Here is an 18,950-nt window from a genome sequence, read left to right on the forward strand (position 1 = left end):
ACTGAATGTTTTCACCAACAGATGTGTGACAAATTAAAGGATGAAGATAAAAGTAGTTTAATTACAGACTGACTCACTTCTAAAGTAATGAAATCTGTTGAGTGAAAATCATTTCTCCCAGTTTGGTCGCATGAAGCGAAGCATTTATCCTCCCATGTTCCAACAATGAGCCAAATATTTTATAAATCAAAACAACCGTAATTAAACCTAAAAATTACAGTATTTTATTTTTTGTTCTTGTTAAAGAAACACAGATCTGTGAAAAAGCATCAACACAAAAATATCCAAACCAACCAAATGGGAAATTAATTCTCCATAAATCTAATAACTGCACAGCAGCTGATAAGTACAGAGTCTTTAACATAATTGATTCACCGAAAGAACAGAAGAAAACTTTAGGGGTGCAAATACTTTTTAGCAGCATTGAAAGTCTGTCAGCTTGAGTTCATTTACATTTATACTCAAAATAAAAGTCAAATGTCTTTGAAATCCTGACAATAATCCACAGTGGTTAGCATCGCTAACAAAATGTTAGCTAAGCTAATGCTAAAGCGCTACACCGACATGGTATTTAGTGGAAGCTAATGCTAACATGCTAAATCCATGTTGATACCAAGATGCTTGTTGAATGAGTGGCTGTTTGTTCGTCTGCTGCCTTTTGCTCAATAAAGTTTCTTAGAAGAAAAAACAGGACTGAGGAGAGGAAATGAAGCTTCACTCCCTTCAGAATAAGAGCGTGAATTAAACATCTAAGAACAGTTGAGAACCAAAACTCCAACATGGATGTCAAACTTTGTTCATCTTTATAAAACAGTCCAATAAATTAGTGCTTTAGAGTTTAGCGGAAGCTAAATGTGCAAAACGTTTTCAACGTTAGCAAACAGTAAAGCGCTAAATGAAGAGCTAGCTACGCTATGAGCAGGTTAGCAGAAATGTTCCCACACAGTGACTGACTGAGCTCAGTCGGACTTCGCTTCACATTTTTCCTTGCAGCTTCCTGACAGTTTGCAGCTGCTGACTCTCAGCTCAGCCGTTCATTTTCTGGGGATTTCTCCTGCTAAGCTCACACAGACTTCCCTGACTCCACGTCGAGCTTTCTGGCTGCGGCACATTGAACCTTTGGCCAGCAGCAACTCCTCAGGGCTTCCAGAGGGAGAAGTGAAACAGATGGCAATTTGTTCACGTTTCCACTGAAGGCCGTCCTAACGCTCTTGTGGTTTTAAGATGAGTTTATTTCCCTCCTCATGCGGCCATCTTGGACCTGGCAGCCGTTCAGCAGCCACACTGTTTTAGTTAATCAGTGGGAGCTCAATCTTTTAGCCGAGTGTTTCTAGAGTCAAGTGGTGTCATGTTTACTCACTTCATGCAGATTTTGGAACAAAGACGTTAAGCTGCTGGCCGAGGTGACCAGACTGGTGGAGCTCTGACCTGTGGGGTCGCTCTGGGAGCCGCCGTGTTCCCCGCTCAGCCTCTTAAACAGAGATCGCATCACCTTGGCGCTGCCGAAGCGCTTGAATCGGGCCCGGACGTTCTCATGGTACCACTCCAACGTACCGATCTTCAGAACCCTGGAAGAAAAACCAGCATCAGAAACACCAAACCAGCATTTCTAGAAGTTTCTGGAGGAGAAGTGGAGCCATGAACTGCTGGGGCAACATTTGGAGACAACGCTAGCATGATGGTTTGCACCTGGAGCTGGAAGGAACCAAATGCATTCATTTTTATGGTGAGCCGAGCGCGTTACGTAAGGAGTCTCTGTGCAAACGCAGAGCCAGGATGTCAATCATGAGCTTCAGGTGCTTTAAGTGATCCTGGGGAAACCAGGAACCCGATCAGGACAGACCGGGTCACACATGCAGGTCATAAAAACGCTGGACGACAGCAGGAAGCAGAAGGAATTCATTACATTTATATCCTCCAGCTGGAAACAGGAATATTTTTATATTCTTAAACATCCCAGTTTGTTTCTAAAATATGAATATTTAAAACTACAATAAACCTCAAACACCTGACTTTAGCTTCCAATAGCTCCACTGAAAAAGCTAATTTAGATGATATTAGCATGCTGAAGCTTAATAAGTTGAAAAGATGCTAATTGCCAACAGTAACTAGCTTATAGCTCATAATGCTAACCACATAAACGAAGTCATCTGTTGTTAGCAGCTAAACACATTTCCTCAAAAAGAGCAGCTAAGCTAAAATCTGATAGCATTAAGCTTAAGTCCATAAGCTAAGTTACTGCTATCATGTATGCTAACATTATACTTTTGGTATTTTAAATCAGATTAAATTGACCTAATATTGTCTGTATTTGTTGTTATTGTTATGTATTGTGTTTGTTTAATGCAGCTACTGATGGAAATTAGCATCTTGCTAAATCTGGTGTATTTGCAGAAATATTGTAGATTCATTAATATTTACTGTCCCTCAAACTGAATAAATTCAAGTTCAGCTAAGCTGTTTATCATAGCTAAGCTACATAAGCTGTGCTAAATAGCTTAGCTAACTGAACTCGGCAAACAAAGCTAACTTTAATCTGTATTTATTCCCTAAATTAGAATATTTTATTAGTTTTTAGCTGAAACATCAGCATGTTTTAGCAGCTCTGTTACATTAGCTCTGGTTTGATCTTTTTTAGACATTTGCTATGATGTGTAACCATGGCAACAGTGCTAGCCAACAGCTGATGATGTCATCCAGGAGACGTGACGCCGTAACATCGTCCGACTGCCTCTGACCGAACCCAGAGTCCTGGAGGGGTGGGCTAGTTATCTAACTGGTTAACAAGTTAGTTATCTACCTGGTTTAACAGGTTAGTTATCTACCTGGTTAACAGGTTAGTTATCTACCTGGTTTAACAGGTTAGTTTGCTATCTTGTTAGGTTAGTTCTGTACGTGGATAACAGGTTAGTTATTTAGCTGGTTAACATGTTAGTTATCTAACAGGCTAACATGTTCGTTCTCTCCCAGGTTAACTGGTTAGTCCTCTCTCTAGTTAACTGGTTAGTCCTCTCCCATGTTAACAGGTTAGTTCTCTCCCTGGTTAACAGGTTAGTTCTCTCCCAGGTTAACAGGTTAGTTCTCTCCCTAGGTAACTGGTTAGCCATCTCCCAGGTTAACTGGTTAGTTATCTCCCATGTTAACAGGTTAGTTCTCTCCCAGGTTAACTGGTTAGTTCTCTCCCTAGTTAACTGGTTAGTCCTCTCCCTGGTTAGTTCTCTCCCAGGTACATGCAGGATGCCTCCAGGACTCTGGGCTCCACTGATTGGTTAACTAAACCGCCTGTCACCAGACAGTTTCCCGGTTGGAGCCTCAGCTGTGCATCCAGAGAGCGATTTGGACAGACAGACAGTGAACCAGGATCGTTACACGAGCTGCAGAATCTGCCTTGAGACGAAACTTCAGCTTGAGTCCGACTGAGAAACTTTGACAAATCAGAAAGTTCAGGAATGACCTTTGACCTCCTCCTGGCGTGTGACGCCGTCTCACCTGGCCAGGTGGCAGGGCTCACACAGCCAGCCCCGCTCCCTCCTGCTGAAGCGGCTGCAGGAGCCGCAGACGTGAAGCCGGCAGTCCAAACACCGGCGCCGGACGCTGAGCAGGAACCTGAAGGGCTGCAGGCAGCGGATGCAGCAGGACTCGGCCAGGCGGCTGCCGCTGCCCAGCAGCTCCCGCTTCGTGTCTTCCTTCTCGATTTTACTCTTCAGCTCGCTGGAAAACAACCAGCACATCCTGACGGCTCCACGTTTTCAGCCCAAACCCAACAGCTGATGCTGTTGTCTGGATTAGACATGAGCAGTCAGTATCTACATCAGTCTGGACAACAGCCACACTGCAGTGGCTCGTTCATTATCTCATTCTTTTTCATATCAACATTAAATAATTCAGTTTTCATCTGAAACATTTCATGTAAACAATGAAAAACTAACAATAGATTTTTCTTAATTTGAGTATAAATGATTTAAACTCCTAAACTGTCTAGTTGTTTAGTTTGATTCTCTGAAATGAGGCCGATCAGGTAAGATACTGAGTGCTCAGAACTGCACCATAAAACCCTTAGTGAGGTTATTGCACAGTCTAGCATGATGCTAAGCTACGCTAACAGTGTCCAGGACAACCCAGCCTGTGAAAACAGAAACAGCAGTGACTCCTCCAAGCTGCAGACATGAACTCAGCGAGTTTCCAAGCTGCAGCTTTTACAGCCAAACAAACAAACTGGACGACTGCAGATTATCGTTCCACTTGTTTTTCTACGGAGAGTCGATGAAAAGACGTTTTCTGAGTGGGATTATGTTGTTTTCACTCCTTCACACAGTCAGTCAAGTTTACAGACAGAAAACGTGTAGAAAAGCATTTATCTCTGCGCCGTCCTGCAGCCGCTCTGATGACCTCACCGCCTCCAGCGCCATGTTTTCTGCTGCAGAGCTGAAAGCAAAGCGTCTGATTGGTGGAGAAGTGAAAGCCTCCCGCTGGCTGCAGCGCAGGGGAAACATCCAGATAACCAGCCCCAAATGTCCCGGCTGGAAAAACTATTCCTGAAGGAACCGGAGAGGCTTTTGTTGGGACCATACTGGTTAGATTATGGCTCATATCACTGGGATCACTGGGATCACTGGGATCACTGGGACATGGTTCAGGATTCCTCCTCCCATCACATGCAGCAGCTGCTTTGGGTTAAACTGCATGATTTAAAAGTGAAATTAGCAGAAAATTCTCAGTACTATTAAACTCCAAATCCCACAGATCTGGAGCGCCGGATTCGGTTTTCCAGAGCGGCGAAGCGGCGAAGCCACCAGGACGGGTTCAGGTTCTGGCTCCAGGTCCGGATGTCGGGTTCTGCTGTTCGTTCAGGTTGTTTAACTGACAGCAAAGCGAACGAACTTCAGTTAGCGCTCACATGGGGTTAGCCACCGCTAACTAAACAGCTAGCTGCGCTAACCCTAAGCTACGTATGTAGCTAGGGCTAAACATTTAGCTTCAAGTTAAAGGCTAACTTCATGTTTAACTTTGAACTAAATATTTAGTTTGAAACTGTGACATTAATGAAAAACATGGTGAAAATACGACTTTTATAAATATAAAAAGGCTCAAAATGGCCGAATTCCTGCTGTTGATCCGGTTTAAAGCACCAGAACCGGACAGGGAACCTCACAGCTTCTCTAGAACGAGACATGGCTCCAAAAAGTTACATTTCCAGTTTCCTGTGCAGAAAGAACTTCATGTTATGTGGACTAGTTTCTGCTGTCAGACGTTTGACCTCTGACCTCTGACCTGGCTCCTTTCTGCCGCTTCTGATTAACTGCAGAGTTTCAGCAGACCTGAGGGATCTGGACCAGCAGCCAGACTGGGACCAGACTGGGACCAGCCAGACTGGGACCAGACTGGGACCAGACTGGGACCAGACTGGGACCAGACTGGGACCAGACTGGGACCAGACTGGGACCAGACTGGGACCAGACTGGGACCAGACTGGGACCAGCAGCCAGACTGGGACCAGTCTGGTCCCAGTCTGGCTGCTGGTCCCAGTCTGGTCCCAGTCTGGCTGCTGGTCCCAGTCTGGTCCCAGTCTGGTCCCAGCTGGTCCCCGTCTGGTCCCAGCCTGGTCCCAGTCTGGCTGCTGGTCCCAGTCTGGTCCCAGTCTGGCTGCTGGTCCCAGTCTGGCTGCTTCAGAGCGCCTGGTTATTGTTTCTACTCCGTGAGGAAATGATGGATCTGAAACCAGAACTCGTCGCGGTTCTGAAGATCCACCGTCTGGATGTGCAGATGAGCCTCTAAGAAACGTTTCTGTCGGGACAGAAGTAAGTACACCCCTCAGAGGAATCGGGTCGTTATGTTTCAGTTTAACAAAAGTGAATAAATGTATTTACAACATGAACTCTGTGGGCCGAGCAGAACCAACAGAACCTGTTTGGTTCTGCTCAAAACGGAAAACAAAGGAAATGTTTTCCCTCCTGTTGCTTTTTTGTTTCTCTCGCCAAAGAAAATAAAAATATTTCAAACTGTGAAGCAACATATTTGGTTTTCACTGCTGAGGTTTGGACAGTTTTATGTGGAAACCGCATGAAGATCAGAACCGGATCAGAACCGCAGAGGAGAAACAGCAGCAGCTTCACAGGAACAAACATTCAGATGGAAGCAAATTACTGCAGCAGAGCGCTAGCCAAGAACGCTAACAAAATGGCCGACAGTGAGGTCCTCCGCTGGCCCCGCCCCTCTGCTGGCCCCGCCCCTCTGCTGGCCCCGCCCCTCCGCTGGCCTCGCCCCTCCGCTGGCCCCGCCCCTCTGTCTATTTAGGGAGGTGAATCCAGAACGGTTCCAGAGGTCAGAGGTCACAGAAGTGAAGATGATAATATTAGCGAAGCCCTCAGTCGTCTGGCTATTTATTAATTCTCAGGGTTTAATATCTCTCAGCTTCAGGATCATCAGATCTGCTATGAAGTCCTTCCAGACAGTCAGGAGTTTGTTTAGGGGGTTTTTGTTCTTCCACATTGATATTAATGAGGTCAGACACTGATGTTGGACAGGAAGGCTTGGCTCAGGTTTCTGCTCCAACTCATTCTAAACATGTTGGAACAGGAAGTGAGCCGTCAACTTTTACCAACCCGACATGTCTTGGGTTGGTAAAAGGCAACAACAGCCTGAACAACAGCCGAGCGCCAAGATCCTCCCTCCACCAAACTTTCCACTTCACATGATGCGGTCACAGAAGTCGTGTTCTCCTCAAAGAGTTGAACTTCCTGCTGACCAGATAAACAACGTGGTGCTAATCGACTCCTGTATTTGTGTCAACAGCTGCTGAAAACTAAATAACTAATTAAGCTAAAATAATTAGCAACGATGGAAACACGTCCACTAACCGCTGATAGCTTAGCTAATTTTATATTTAGCGGTTTTGGTCAGTTAGCGCTCTTAGCTTCAACTAAAGTCCATTCTTCCAGCGCTAATTTTCTTGGTTGTTTTGTTGAATAAAGTTTGAGTTTTAATTATCAACTTGATAAATTTTTTAATTATTCAGACGTTTATATTTATGTTGTGTCTTTTATTCATTATGGAAGAATTTAGCCCTTTAGCAGGAGCTTCAGCTAAACACCATGTTGTCATAACGCTTTAGCGTTAGCATAGCTAATGTTTGTGATTAGTGCAGCTAGCTCCTTAGCTAGTGCTTTCCACCACTGATCACTAATAATCAGAATTAATTTCTGAGCTCACCCGAGCCGGTCCTCCTCCTTCCTTCGCAGGTCAAAGTCTCTCTGGACGACGTCCCACACGTGTCTGGCCTCTTCATCCGTCAGTTTGGACAAATCCAGTTTCCTGCCCAAAGCGGTGGTTGGCATGGCGACGGAGAACAAAGATGGCTGACGATGACACCTGACAGACGACAGCAGACCGAAAAATGTTTCTTTGAGATTCAGTGAAGAAAACGGAGATTAAATTATTATAACCCATTTGTGGAAGAAATTAAAACTCACAGAATTTAAACACCTAAAGGCTGAAATATCTGAATTTATCCACCAAATGGACTTTAGCAGCTGCTAAATAGGAAACTGGAAGCAGAGAAACGGAGCAGAGCCACTGGGAGTTCATTCACCAGCATTTAACAGACAGCCTGCTTCACAGGCTGCAGCAACAACTCAATGCAGCTAACAGCTTGTGGCTAACATGCAGCTAACAGCTTGTGGCAAACATGCAGCTAACAGCTTGTGGCTAACATGCAGCTAACAGCTTGTGGCTAACATGCAGCAAACAGCTTGTGGCTAACATGCAGCTAACAGCTTGTGGCTAACATGCAGCTAACAGCTTGTGGCTAACATGCAGCAAACAGCTTGTGGCTAAAATGCAGCAAACAGCTTGTGGCTAACATGCAGCTAACAGCTTGTGGCTAACATGCAGCTAACAGCTTGTGGCTAACATGCAGCTAACAGCTTGTGGCAAACATGCAGCTAACAGCTTGTGGCTAACATGCAGCCAACAGCTTGTGGCAAACATGCAGCTAACAGCTTGTGGCTAACATGCAGCTAACAGCTTGTGGCAAACATGCAGCTAACAGCTTGTGGCTAACATGCAGCTAACAGCTTGTGGCTAACATGCAGCTAACAGCTTGTGGCAAACATGCAGCTAACAGCTTGTGGCTAACATGCAGCTAACAGCTTGTGGCTAACATGCAGCTAACAGCTTGTAGCTAACATGCGGCTAACAGCTTGTGGCTAACATGCAGCTAACAGCTTGTGGCTAACATGCAGCTAACAGCTTGTGGCTAACATGCAGCTAACAGCTTGTGGCTAACATGCAGCTAACAGCTTGTGGCTAACATGCAGCTAACAGCTTGTGGCTAACATGCAGCAAACAGCTTGTGGCTAACATGCAGCTAACAGCTTGTGGCTAACATGCAGCTAACAGCTTGTGGCTAACATGCAGCTAACAGCTTGTGGCTAACATGCAGCTAACAGCTTGTGCGCTGCTCCAGTTATATAAACCGTATTTTCTGCACTATAAGGCACCTGGAAACCTCCCATTTCCTCAAAACGCCTTATAACCCGGTGCTCCTTCTATATGGACCAACATGGAGCCACAACAGGTCCAGCAGCAGTAGATGGGTCAGTTTGACTGACCCGTCTACCTACGCAGGTCATGTAGCACCAGGTTCTCCAGACCCGTCCGGCCCAGTCGGACTGTTTGGGTGACATTCATTATGTCACCAAAGTGGCTTTAGATATTCATCCGGGAGCTTCGACTAGAGTCACCAAGAGACCAGCTCTATACGTTTAAAGCTGGGGGGGAAGAGAGGCTGAGGCGGCAGCGTGTCGGTTGGTCTGTGTTACCCAGAATGCAGTTGGGCACAATATGGCAACACCAACAGGGTGAGTGAAACAACGACTGGAGCAGATTACTGTATAACGTATTACTATATACTTTACTGTTACACATAGAGAACGGAACAAATGTGTAGACAACGATGGATGGAGGCCTTTCACCGATTAGAACACATCAGGCCTCTGAGGAACAGGAAGGCCACCTGCCAGAAGGAGAAACCGTCAACCTGGAGGGGTCAAAGGTCATCTCTAAACCATCGGATGTCCATCAGAAAACATTTCATCAGCTGATCACCTTCAACGGGTTCAGAGAGGAAGATCAGAGCTCCTCCTCTGACTCTGCAGGCAGCAGGTCAAAGGTCAAGACAAGGAACCAGCACAGAAACAAGACTGAGGAAGACTTCTGGACAATTTCCTCTGGAGAGACGAGATGTTGGACCAAGATGGAGGAAACCAGACTCGGCGGTGGAGGTGTGATGGTTTGGGATCTGGGTCCAAACGGCAGCTCCACCTGCTGCTGGAGGGTGTACTTACTTTTTCACACTCCTGCAGGATGTCTCAGATCTGCTTCATAGACGGTGAGAGATTTAGAGCCGCCTGGTGGACGGGGTGTACTTACTTCCCTGCCTGGTGGACGGGGTGTACTTACTTCCCTGCGTGGTGGACGGGGTGTACTTACTTCCCTGCGTGGTGGACGGGGTGTACTTACTTCCCTGCCGTACTTACTTCCCTGCGTGGTGGACGGGGTGTACTTACTTCCCTGCCTGGTGGACGGGGTGTACTTACTTCCCTGCGTGGTGGACGGGGTGTACTTACTTCCCTGTGGCGCCTCCATGTCCAGTTTGCAGGGCTTTAATCTGATCTGGTGGTTTGGGCCTCAGACTCACGTGGTTTTCTAATCTGACAGGATGAAGGCTCTCCTCCCTCCTCTTCCTCAGCAGACATCCCATAATACTCCTGATGTCAGGAGGAGCTGGAACATCCTGGCTTCTGATTGGTCATTATTTATTCAATAAAAAGTCATGAGAGGAAGAAAAGTTAAAACATCAGGAGGCGCTTCGTGTTTCAACCTGATGAACGTCGGAATCTGTGAAAAACTCAGAAAAAACTCAGAAAACTAGAAAAACTAGAAAAACTGAGAAAACTAGAAAAAACTCACATGATTCACTAATAGAAAACCTGCTGCTGCTCCACCGACTGAGCAGAGAGACATGGAGGACCTTCGGACTCACCTGGTTTCCTCCTGCAGCTCTGATCACGTCGACAGAAACTCCTCTAGTCAGCGGAGGTCAGCAGAGGTCAGCAGAGGTCAGCGGAGGTCAGCGGAGGTCAGCGGAGGTCAGGCGGTGCGGTTGCCAGGTGAGGTCGGCCGTCGTCTGGAGGCTTCTGTCGGCTCGGCGCCGTCAGACTGGATTTAAACTCTGGGTCACATGACTGGACCCAAGCAGGCAGAGCTGGCTGCTGATTGGCTGCTGCTGACTGGGCCCGGATGGGGCCCGCTCCATCAGAACCGCTCAGCGAAACTTCATTTCATCTGATTTCTGTTCTGATTCTGCTGGAAATTAAACGATTTGCTGCAAAAATCAGATGGAAACTGAGCAGAACGACGGGAACCTTTGAAATAAACGTCCACAGGACAAAAACTGGAGCTGCACCGATTGCAGATTTCTGGTCGATACCAATAATTTTCTCTGCAATTTTTCCAAATGCAACAAGAAAGTTGCTGATTTGTTTGCAGTGGAGCGGCTACTGTCAGCGGCTAGCTAGCGGCTAGCTGCAGGCCGACGGCTACTGTTAGCAGCTAGCTGCAGGCCGACGGCTACTGTTAGCAGCTAGCTGCAGGCCGACGGCTACTGTTAGCGGCTAGCTGCAGGCCGACGGCTACTGTTAGCGGCTAGCTAGCAGCTAGCTGCAGGCCGACTGCTACTGTTAGCGGCTAGCTAGCGGCTAGCTGCAGGCCGACTGCTACTGTTAGCGGCTAGCTAGCGGCTAGCTGCAGGCCGACGGCTACTATTAGCAGCTAGCTGCAGGCCGACGGCTACTGTTAGCGGCTAGCTGCAGGCCGACTGCTACTGTTAGCGGCTAGCTAGCGGCTAGCTGCAGGCCAACGGCTACTGTTAGCGGCTAGCTAGCGGCTAGCTGCAGGCCAACGGCTACTGTTAGCGGCTAGCTAGCGGCTAGCTGCAGGCCAATGGCTACTATTAGCAGCTAGCTGCAGGCCGACGGCTACTATTAGCAGCTAGCTGCAGGCCGACGGCTACTGTTAGCGGCTAGCTAGCGGCTAGTAGCAGGCCGACGGCTACTATTAGCAGCTAGCTGCAGGCCGACGGCTACTATTAGCAGCTAGCTGCAGGCCGACGGCTACTATTAGCAGCTAGCTGCAGGCCGATGGCTACTGTTAGCGGCTAGCTAGCGGCTAGCTGCAGGCCGACGGCTACTATTAGCAGCTAGCTGCAGGCCGACGGCTACTGTTAGCGGCTAGCTGCAGGCCGACTGCTACTGTTAGCGGCTAGCTAGCGGCTAGCTGCAGGCCAACGGCTACTGTTAGCGGCTAGCTGACGGCTACCGTCAGTGGCTAGCTAGCAGCTAGCTGCAGGCCGACCCGGTGGGCTGCAGAGCAGGAAGATCCTACAGCATCTGGACCTTCAGAACCAGCTCTGACCACCGTCTGGGTTGAGAGCAACAGGCCCAGAAACACTCTGATAATGGCATCATGTCACTGACAGGTCAATAGGTCACGAATAGGACCTTCCATTAGGTCAAGGGTCAGAGGTCGTGCCCTCCGTTGATCCGAATGTTCGGCTCATGAACCTAAAGTGGACCTGCCTGACCGTGACCTTTGACCCCTGTCCTGGAGATGTGGACCATTAGAGGCAGAAGCTTCAGCACACTGACATGCTGTTGCCATGGAAACGCTGATTGTCTGAACTTTCTGATTGTAACAAAAGTTCAGGTCATGAAACCCGAATGCAGGGAAAGTTTGATCATCTCCAGATTAACACCCTAACCCCTAACCCCTCCCTACATAACCCTTACCCTAACCCTAACCCACAAAACACATGAAATCTTAAAACACACTTTTAAGAAAGTAATTTGAACATAAATCTGTTTCTGATTCTACAACCTGAAAATTCCTGGCTGAAACCGACGGAGCAGCTGAGGTTACGACCAGATGACGGAAAACCAGAACCTCTCTCTCCTCTGTGGGACGAACGAGCAGCAGAGGCTCCAGATCCTCCGGAATCCGCTCCATGTTTTCCCAGAGCTCCAGACATGTGACCTGTGGATTACACAACAGTTTGAACACTCTATTACTTCCATGTGCGCCGATCTATAGAGCTACAGAAACAGAACTGGTTCACACGGGCCAAGACGAGGGGAGGACCAGAACCAGAACCAGAACCAGAACCAGGAACTAGAACCAGAACCAGAACCAGAACCAGCAACCAGAACCAGGAACTAGAACCAGCAACCAGAACCAGAACCAGGAACTAGAACCAGGAACTAGAACCAGAACCAGAACCAGAACCAGAAACTAGAACCAGAAACTAGAACCAGAACCAGAACCAGTAACTAGAACCAGAAACTAGAACCAGAAACTAGAACCAGAACCAGAAACCAGACACGGTCCAGGAATCAGGCTGATAAAGGCAGGGGAGCTGAAACTGGGCCGCTGGTACCAGACCAGAACATCAGAACCTGGTACCAGACCAGAACATCAGAACCTGGTACCAGACCAGAACATCAGAACCTGGTACCAGACCAGAACATCAGAACCTGGTACCAGACCAGAACCAGCTGCAGGTCACCGTGTTTCTCCTAACAGAAATCAGGACAAAGTTAAAATAATCCAGTTAGTGCTAACAAGCTAACAGGTTACTGATGATTTCTGTCCGTTGTCATGACGACTGAACCTAATCTGGTCGTCATGGAAACAGCAGGCTACATGTCACCCAGCAGCTTCTAAAATCACATGTGAATAACTTTGTTTGTGTGATTAAATTAAAAACATGGCGCCGTCATCCTCCGGCCACTTCCTGTCACGCTCTTCTTCATGTTTTCCAGCAGTAGCAACATCCTGTTGATCACATGACTGGAGGGATGCAAAAAAGTGTTTCACCCACTAAAAACCACCTCATCCTAACATTTATTTCTAATTTGCCTTTTGTCCATTAAGTAAATTTGTTTTCGTTCTTCCAGTTCACACATCGTCAACGTTAGCACAGCTAAGGAACAACAACCATGACACGTTCTGGTTACCTTCACTGGTTCTGGTTACCTGAGGAACCCAGACAGCCTCAGGGAGAACAGGCACAGACCTCCAAGCTGACCAGAGCTAACTGCACGCTAATGATGTTTCAGCAGGTTAGCTACATGATGACCAGTTTATCCAAGCCAATACATCATGTTAAGCTAGTTAACAGGACTATTACTGTTGTTACAACCTTTACTAGTTAGTTAATAGCAGTAATAAACATGCAATAAACTGCTGCTTTCCTCACTTTAAAACAAATATAGTGCCACAACAGAGAGAGGTTGGGAGTGTTAGCCTAGCAGAGGGTTAGCCTAGCAGAGGGCAGCAGTGTTAGCTTGGCAGAGGGCAGCAGTGTTAGCCTAGCAGAGGGTTAGCCTAGCAGAGGGCAGCAGGGTTAGCCTAGCAGAGTGTTAGCCTAGCAGAGGGCAGCAGGGTTAGCCTAGCAGATGGCAGCAGTGTTAGCCTAGCAGAGTGTTAGCCTAGCAGAGGGCAGCAGGGTTAGCCTAGCAGAGGGCAGCAGGGTTAGCCTAGCAGAGTGTTAGCCTAGCAGAGGGCAGCAGGGTTAGCCTAGCAGAGTGTTAGCCTAGCAAAGGGCAGCAGGGTTAGCCTAGCAGAGTGTTAGCCTAGCAGAGGGCAGCAGTATTAGCCTAGCAGAGGGTTAGCCTAGCAGAGGGCAACAGTGTTAGCTTGGCAGAGGGCAGCAGTGTTAGCCTAGCAGAGGGCAGAAGTGTTAGCCTAGCAGAGGGTTAGCCTAGCAAAGGACAGCAGTGTTAGCCTAGCAGAGAGCAGCAGGGTTAGCCTAGCAGAGTGTCAGCCTAGCAGAGTGTTAGCCGAGCAGAGTGTTAGCCTAGCAGAGGGCAGCAGGGTTAGCCTAGCAGAGTGTTAGCGTAGCAGAGGGCAGCAGTGTTAGCCTAGCAGACTACAAGCCTAGCAGAGGGTTAGCCTAGCAGAGGGCAGCAGTGTTAGCTTGGCAGAGGGCAGCAGTATTAGCCTAGCAGAGTGTTAGCCTAGCAGAGGGCAGCAGGGTTAGCCTAGCAGAGTGTTAGCCTAGCAGAGGGCAGCAGTGTTAGCTTGGCAGAGGGCAGCAGTATTAGCCTAGCAGAGTGTTAGCCTAGCAGAGGGCAGCAGTCTTAACATTTCATGCTATTAAACTGAATTTTGTCTCATCTCTGTGATCTTTGTGCTAACGGTTAGCATATGGTGTTTTACTGAACGCTTCATGTTGCTGTTTCACATTTAATGATGTTTATTCGTTTCCATTCCAGCTCAGCTTGGCAGCTGAACTTTAGGTTTTATTGGGTTAGCTTGCAGACGTGAAGAGCCTCCTGGACTGTAGCTGTTAGTGATTCTGTTTTTAGCCCTGAAGGAGAGCGGAGGCGATAAATCACCCAAACTTCTGAAAAGGAACCTCCTCACTTCAGAGCCGTTTATCTGCAGAAACACAGCGACCAGCTGCACCACCATGCAAATCCTCTGACCAGTCAGAGAAGTCAGTGAGTTTGAACACATTTAATTTCAGTCAGCTGTAGATCTGTTGCTTTTATTCATGTTGTTTCATCTGCCAGGAATTTTTTTAGCATGTGGAAATATTTTATACCGGAAACAATGATTGACCTGGTTAGCGATGCTGCTCTGCGGGATAAACTGTTTATGTGTATTTTAGTGCTAAGTGTCAAGGCGCTGCTCAAAATAAGTCATTAGTGAAGCTAATGAACGGGTTAGCTTCACCCGCTCATCCCAGGCAGCCGTTCCTGGAATTTAAACTACAGAGTCAGAGGTTTCCCAGAATGCTTTGCCAGTCTGCGGTAGCATGGTGTGATTTTCCCAGAGTTCTTTGCGGTAGCATGGTGTGATTTTCCCAGAGTTCTTTGCGGTAGCATGGTGTGATTTTCCCAGAGTTCTTTGCGGTAGCATGGTGTGATTTTCCCAGAGTTCTTTGCGGTAGCATGGTGTGATTTTCCCAGAGTTCTTTGCGGTAGCATGGTGTGATTTTCCCAGAGTTCTTTGCGGTAGCATGGTGTGATTTTCCCAGAGTTCTTTGCGGTAGCATGGTGTGATTTTCCCAGAGTTCTTTGCGGTAGCATGGTGTGATTTTCCCAGAGTTCTTTGCGGTAGCATGGTGTAATCAGGTGCTACATGCAGAACTGAAGCAGTTTTTCTGATCTGGAGGGAATGAAGCAGATTCTTCTCCTGACGTTGGAGACCAAACAGCAGAGGGAACATCTGCAGATTCCCAACCAGAACGAAAAGGTGAGATCATTTTATTTCATTCAAAGTGCTTTAAGTGAATGAAAAAGGAAATTCAGACAAAATAAACCAAAGGAAAGAGCAAAAGAAGAAAGACAATCTAATAATGTTCAGAATAAATTCCTGTTCTTAGTTGGTAGGTAATTTTTCTGGATTGTAAATTTGTTCTAATCCCTGTTATGGATTGTTAAAGTAAAAGTTAGCAGGTATCGTCTGGACTTTCTGAGTATGTTCCAATTTTGTAAAAGTAATAAGTAGTCCACAATAAAACCTAAACGTTCCTGCTCTGTTCTGGACCAGGTTTCCCTGGACTGTTTTCTCTCCAGCTCCCCTCCCTTCCCGTTCTCCTTCCCGTTCTCCTTCTCGTTCTCCTTCCCGTTCTCCTTCCCGTTCTCCTTCTCGTTCTCCTTCCCGTTCTCCTTCCCGTTCTCCTTCTCGTTCTCCTTCCCGTTCTCCTTCCCGTTCTCCTTCCCGTTCTCCTTCCCGTTCTCCTTCCCGTTCTCCTTCCCGTTCTCCTTCCCGTTCTCCTTCCTGTTCTCCTTCCCGTTCTCCTTCCCGTTCTCACCCTGCCTGCTCTGTTTAACGCAGACTCTCCGTCAGTCTGCATCCGGTCTCCATGGCAACCGCTGCTGGACCAACCCACGGTGGTCTCAGCGACTGACGTCAGGACGGATGTTAGTGGACTCAGGCGCGTTGCCATGGAGACGGTGGGTGGAGTAAACATTAACGCTCAACAAGGCGATGCCCATCCATCAGAGGTCCATCAAAACCCAAACAGTGGAGGTGAAAATGTTTTTATGGAGATAATCTGATGTGAACTTTAACCTCTGATGATCATCCAATTAAAACTAAACCAACAGATCCAGTTTTTATGAACCACTGATCTTAAGCGATGCTCCCTCCCGCCTGCAGGTGGCAGTATTTCTCACCGCCTGAGTTCCTGTAAAATCATCTGTGATCGATGTGAACATATTTAAGTTCTTTAAAGAATAAACATATTTGTGTAAAGTCTGTTTCATGGTTATTTTTTCCTTCTTTATTTAGAATTTTGATTTAATGAGGAAAAAAATTGAAAACAAAAATCGGGAGGATGATCTCTGATGAAGACGGATGTAATTCAGCTGGATGCTGAGAACAAATAACGTCTCAAAATTAAAACAATATAAATATTCAAACCTCCTGATTGAAAGAAACCAAAGATAAAAGTTAAAGAGTTGATGTTAGCAACATTTTAGTCTTAATATTTAGTTTTTCCTCCTCCTTATTGGAGATGTAATAATTATTTCTGGTCTAATTTAAAGACATGTCAGTTTCTCTCAGGCAGACGGGCGGCTCAGCTGCAGTCATCCATGTTGGATACTTAATGCTGAACATTAATAATGTTAGATGATTCGCTCAAAGTTCTCCTGAAACGCTGCGGCTCTGCAGCGGTAAAAACTTTTCACCCGAGTAACAAACTGATCCCGTCACGTTTGTTGGAGCTGCAGAAATGAAGTGGACTGAATGTCAATCATGATAATAGACTCTGCATCTTCACGACGTGTTGAGGTGAAACGGTTCGTTAATTCATCCACCAGCAGGTGCTAAAGTTAATGTGAGGAACTGAATGTTCACTTCAGCTGTGAACTATTTACTGCTCTAAACAGGATCGTTTCCCAGTTTGGCTTCTAAAGGAGCCAAACTGGGAAAGCAAAGAACTAAATCCAGCCAACGACATTCCAGATCCGCTTCAACTGAATCCAGTTCCTTCAGAACTTTGAGTTCATTCAGTTCGTTCAGTTCGTTCAGTTCCTACCGACTCACACTGGGATTCTGCTGTTCAGAGGACTCAGCAGCAGGGGGCGGTAGAGGGGAAAAGTGACGACAGGTCCAGGATCCTGACCAGCAGGGGGCCTCCACAATTTAATTATTTATTTTTGTTAATAGAAATTTTAAAAAATTAAAAATCGTGGCTCTGTCAATTATAAAATTAATCATATTGTATTTTCAAAGCAGTAAAAATGTAATGTTCCCAGACCAGAAACACAGACCCATATCTGCCCTGATCCCCCATATCTGCCCTGATCCCCCATATCTGCCCTGATCCCCCATATCTGCCCTGATCCCCCATATCTGCCCTGATCCCCCATATCGGCCCTGAACCCCCCTATCTGGGCTAAATGGTTCGTTCCTGCTGGGAGCTTCAGAGAGACGCTGTTAGCGGCAGACAGTAGGAAACACGAACGACTGGCTGTTACTAAGCTGCTAAGAAAAGTTATAAAATCAGGTTTTCAAAAGAAAGAGAATGAGAGCGAAAAAGGCAAGAGTGTTAATTTATAACCCAGGTTTTCTCCAAGAGAGGTGAGTAGACTGTGTGACATCATCAACCATTTAGCAGTTAGCTTAGCTACAAACTACTGTTTGCCTCCTTTTCACTAGCATTTGATGAATTAAGGAAGAAATAACCAACATATTCATATATTTAACTCGTCCCTTGTACCTTTCACCACTTAACAGATGAGTCAGTCAGCAGCAGCTCTAACCCACGTCCCTCCTGATCCGTCCTCTCCTGAGTGAAATTAATGCTGCAGTTTGTCATTTTAATATAAACATATTTGTTAAACCTGTCATTATGTTGTGACAGTTTGGTATGAGAGGTAATCTGTGAAAAATCTATTTCCTCTATTTTCTCCCAGTGCTGGAAACAACCAATCAGAGGCAGGAGAGTTTTAGTGCTGTCAATCACAATCTCATGCGGTGCTGCTCATCCTTCCTCCCCCTTGATTTGTGCCGTGCTGCAGTTAGCTTAGCACAGAGCCGTGCTGCAGCTAGCATAGCACAGAGCCGTGCTGCAGCTAGCATAGCACAGAGCTGTGCAGATTCAAACTGAATGCTAAGTTTAGTTAGCATAGCTACCAATGACGGCAGATAAACGGTTTCCTCTAATGATAAGTTGTTTCTCCACCATTAGCACATTTAGCAGTGAGTGAATGAGGATGATTGACAGCACTAAGACCCTCCTCCTGGTTCTGATTGGTTGTTTTGGTCAGAACGGTGCATCACTTTAACCAGTAATTCAGGAAGCAGATGGAGGAGATGATTGTTTTCAGATTATCTGCCTCATAACAAACTGCTACATGGTGACAGCTGTAACAAATATGGAGAAACATATTTTATTAAACTGCAGCCTGAATAAAATGCAGCTACTAGCATGTTTAGAAGTCTGGATTGCTTCATGTGTGTTTTGCTCGTTGCTATAGACTGTTGCCATGGAGACGTTTCAGTATCTAAACTAATAGAAAACATTAACAACCTACTAGCATCCTGGATGTGGACTGTTGGATGATAAATTCATGAGCAGTAAATATTGAGCTAATTATCAGTATTGACCCAAACAAAGCAAAGCAGATGCAGCCTTTAAAACTGTGACGCTTTTTATGGGTCAATTAGACTCAAAACGTTGGAACAGCAGCTGGTCGGGGGGGTGAGGGGGGGGGGGGGGTCTAATGTTTTGTCAGGGGGCCCCAGATTCCTGGCGGCGCCCCTGCTCAGCAGTATGAAAACATTTGGCCTCACACAACATTAACTTCTGTTTCAACACTTCAAATGGTTCAAAACAATCTGAATAAAATGCTGGAGAAACGAACGAAATGGTTGAT

At 46.5% G+C, this 18,950-nt stretch overlaps 1 protein-coding gene and 1 long non-coding RNA gene across 4 annotated transcripts in view; one reads left to right on the forward strand and one right to left on the reverse strand.

Moving 5' to 3' along the window:
* Positions 1-7,334, reverse strand: part of mlphb (melanophilin b) — a 26,754-nt gene extending 19,420 nt beyond the window's left edge. For all 3 annotated transcript variants that reach the window (XM_081604805.1, XM_081604804.1, XM_081604806.1), the window contains exons 1-3: positions 7,210-7,334; positions 3,490-3,711; positions 1,429-1,568 (exon numbers count right to left, since the gene is read on the reverse strand). In XM_081604805.1, the coding sequence (XP_081460931.1) occupies positions 1,429-1,568; positions 3,490-3,711; positions 7,210-7,334 (487 nt within the window). The remainder of the gene's footprint in view (positions 1-1,428; positions 1,569-3,489; positions 3,712-7,209) is intronic.
* A 6,009-nt stretch (positions 7,335-13,343) lies between these two features.
* LOC103461935 (uncharacterized) lies at positions 13,344-16,323 on the forward strand. The gene is made up of 3 exons (XR_014086733.1): positions 13,344-15,315; positions 15,901-16,095; positions 16,225-16,323. It is a non-coding gene; the product is annotated as an uncharacterized LOC103461935 (long non-coding RNA).
* The last annotated feature ends 2,627 nt before the right edge of the window (positions 16,324-18,950 follow it).

Source organism: Poecilia reticulata, chromosome 2 (assembly GCF_904066995.2).
Source record: "Poecilia reticulata chromosome 2, P_reticulata-male-v2, whole genome shotgun sequence".
NCBI classification, from domain to species: Eukaryota; Metazoa; Chordata; class Actinopteri; order Cyprinodontiformes; family Poeciliidae; genus Poecilia; species Poecilia reticulata.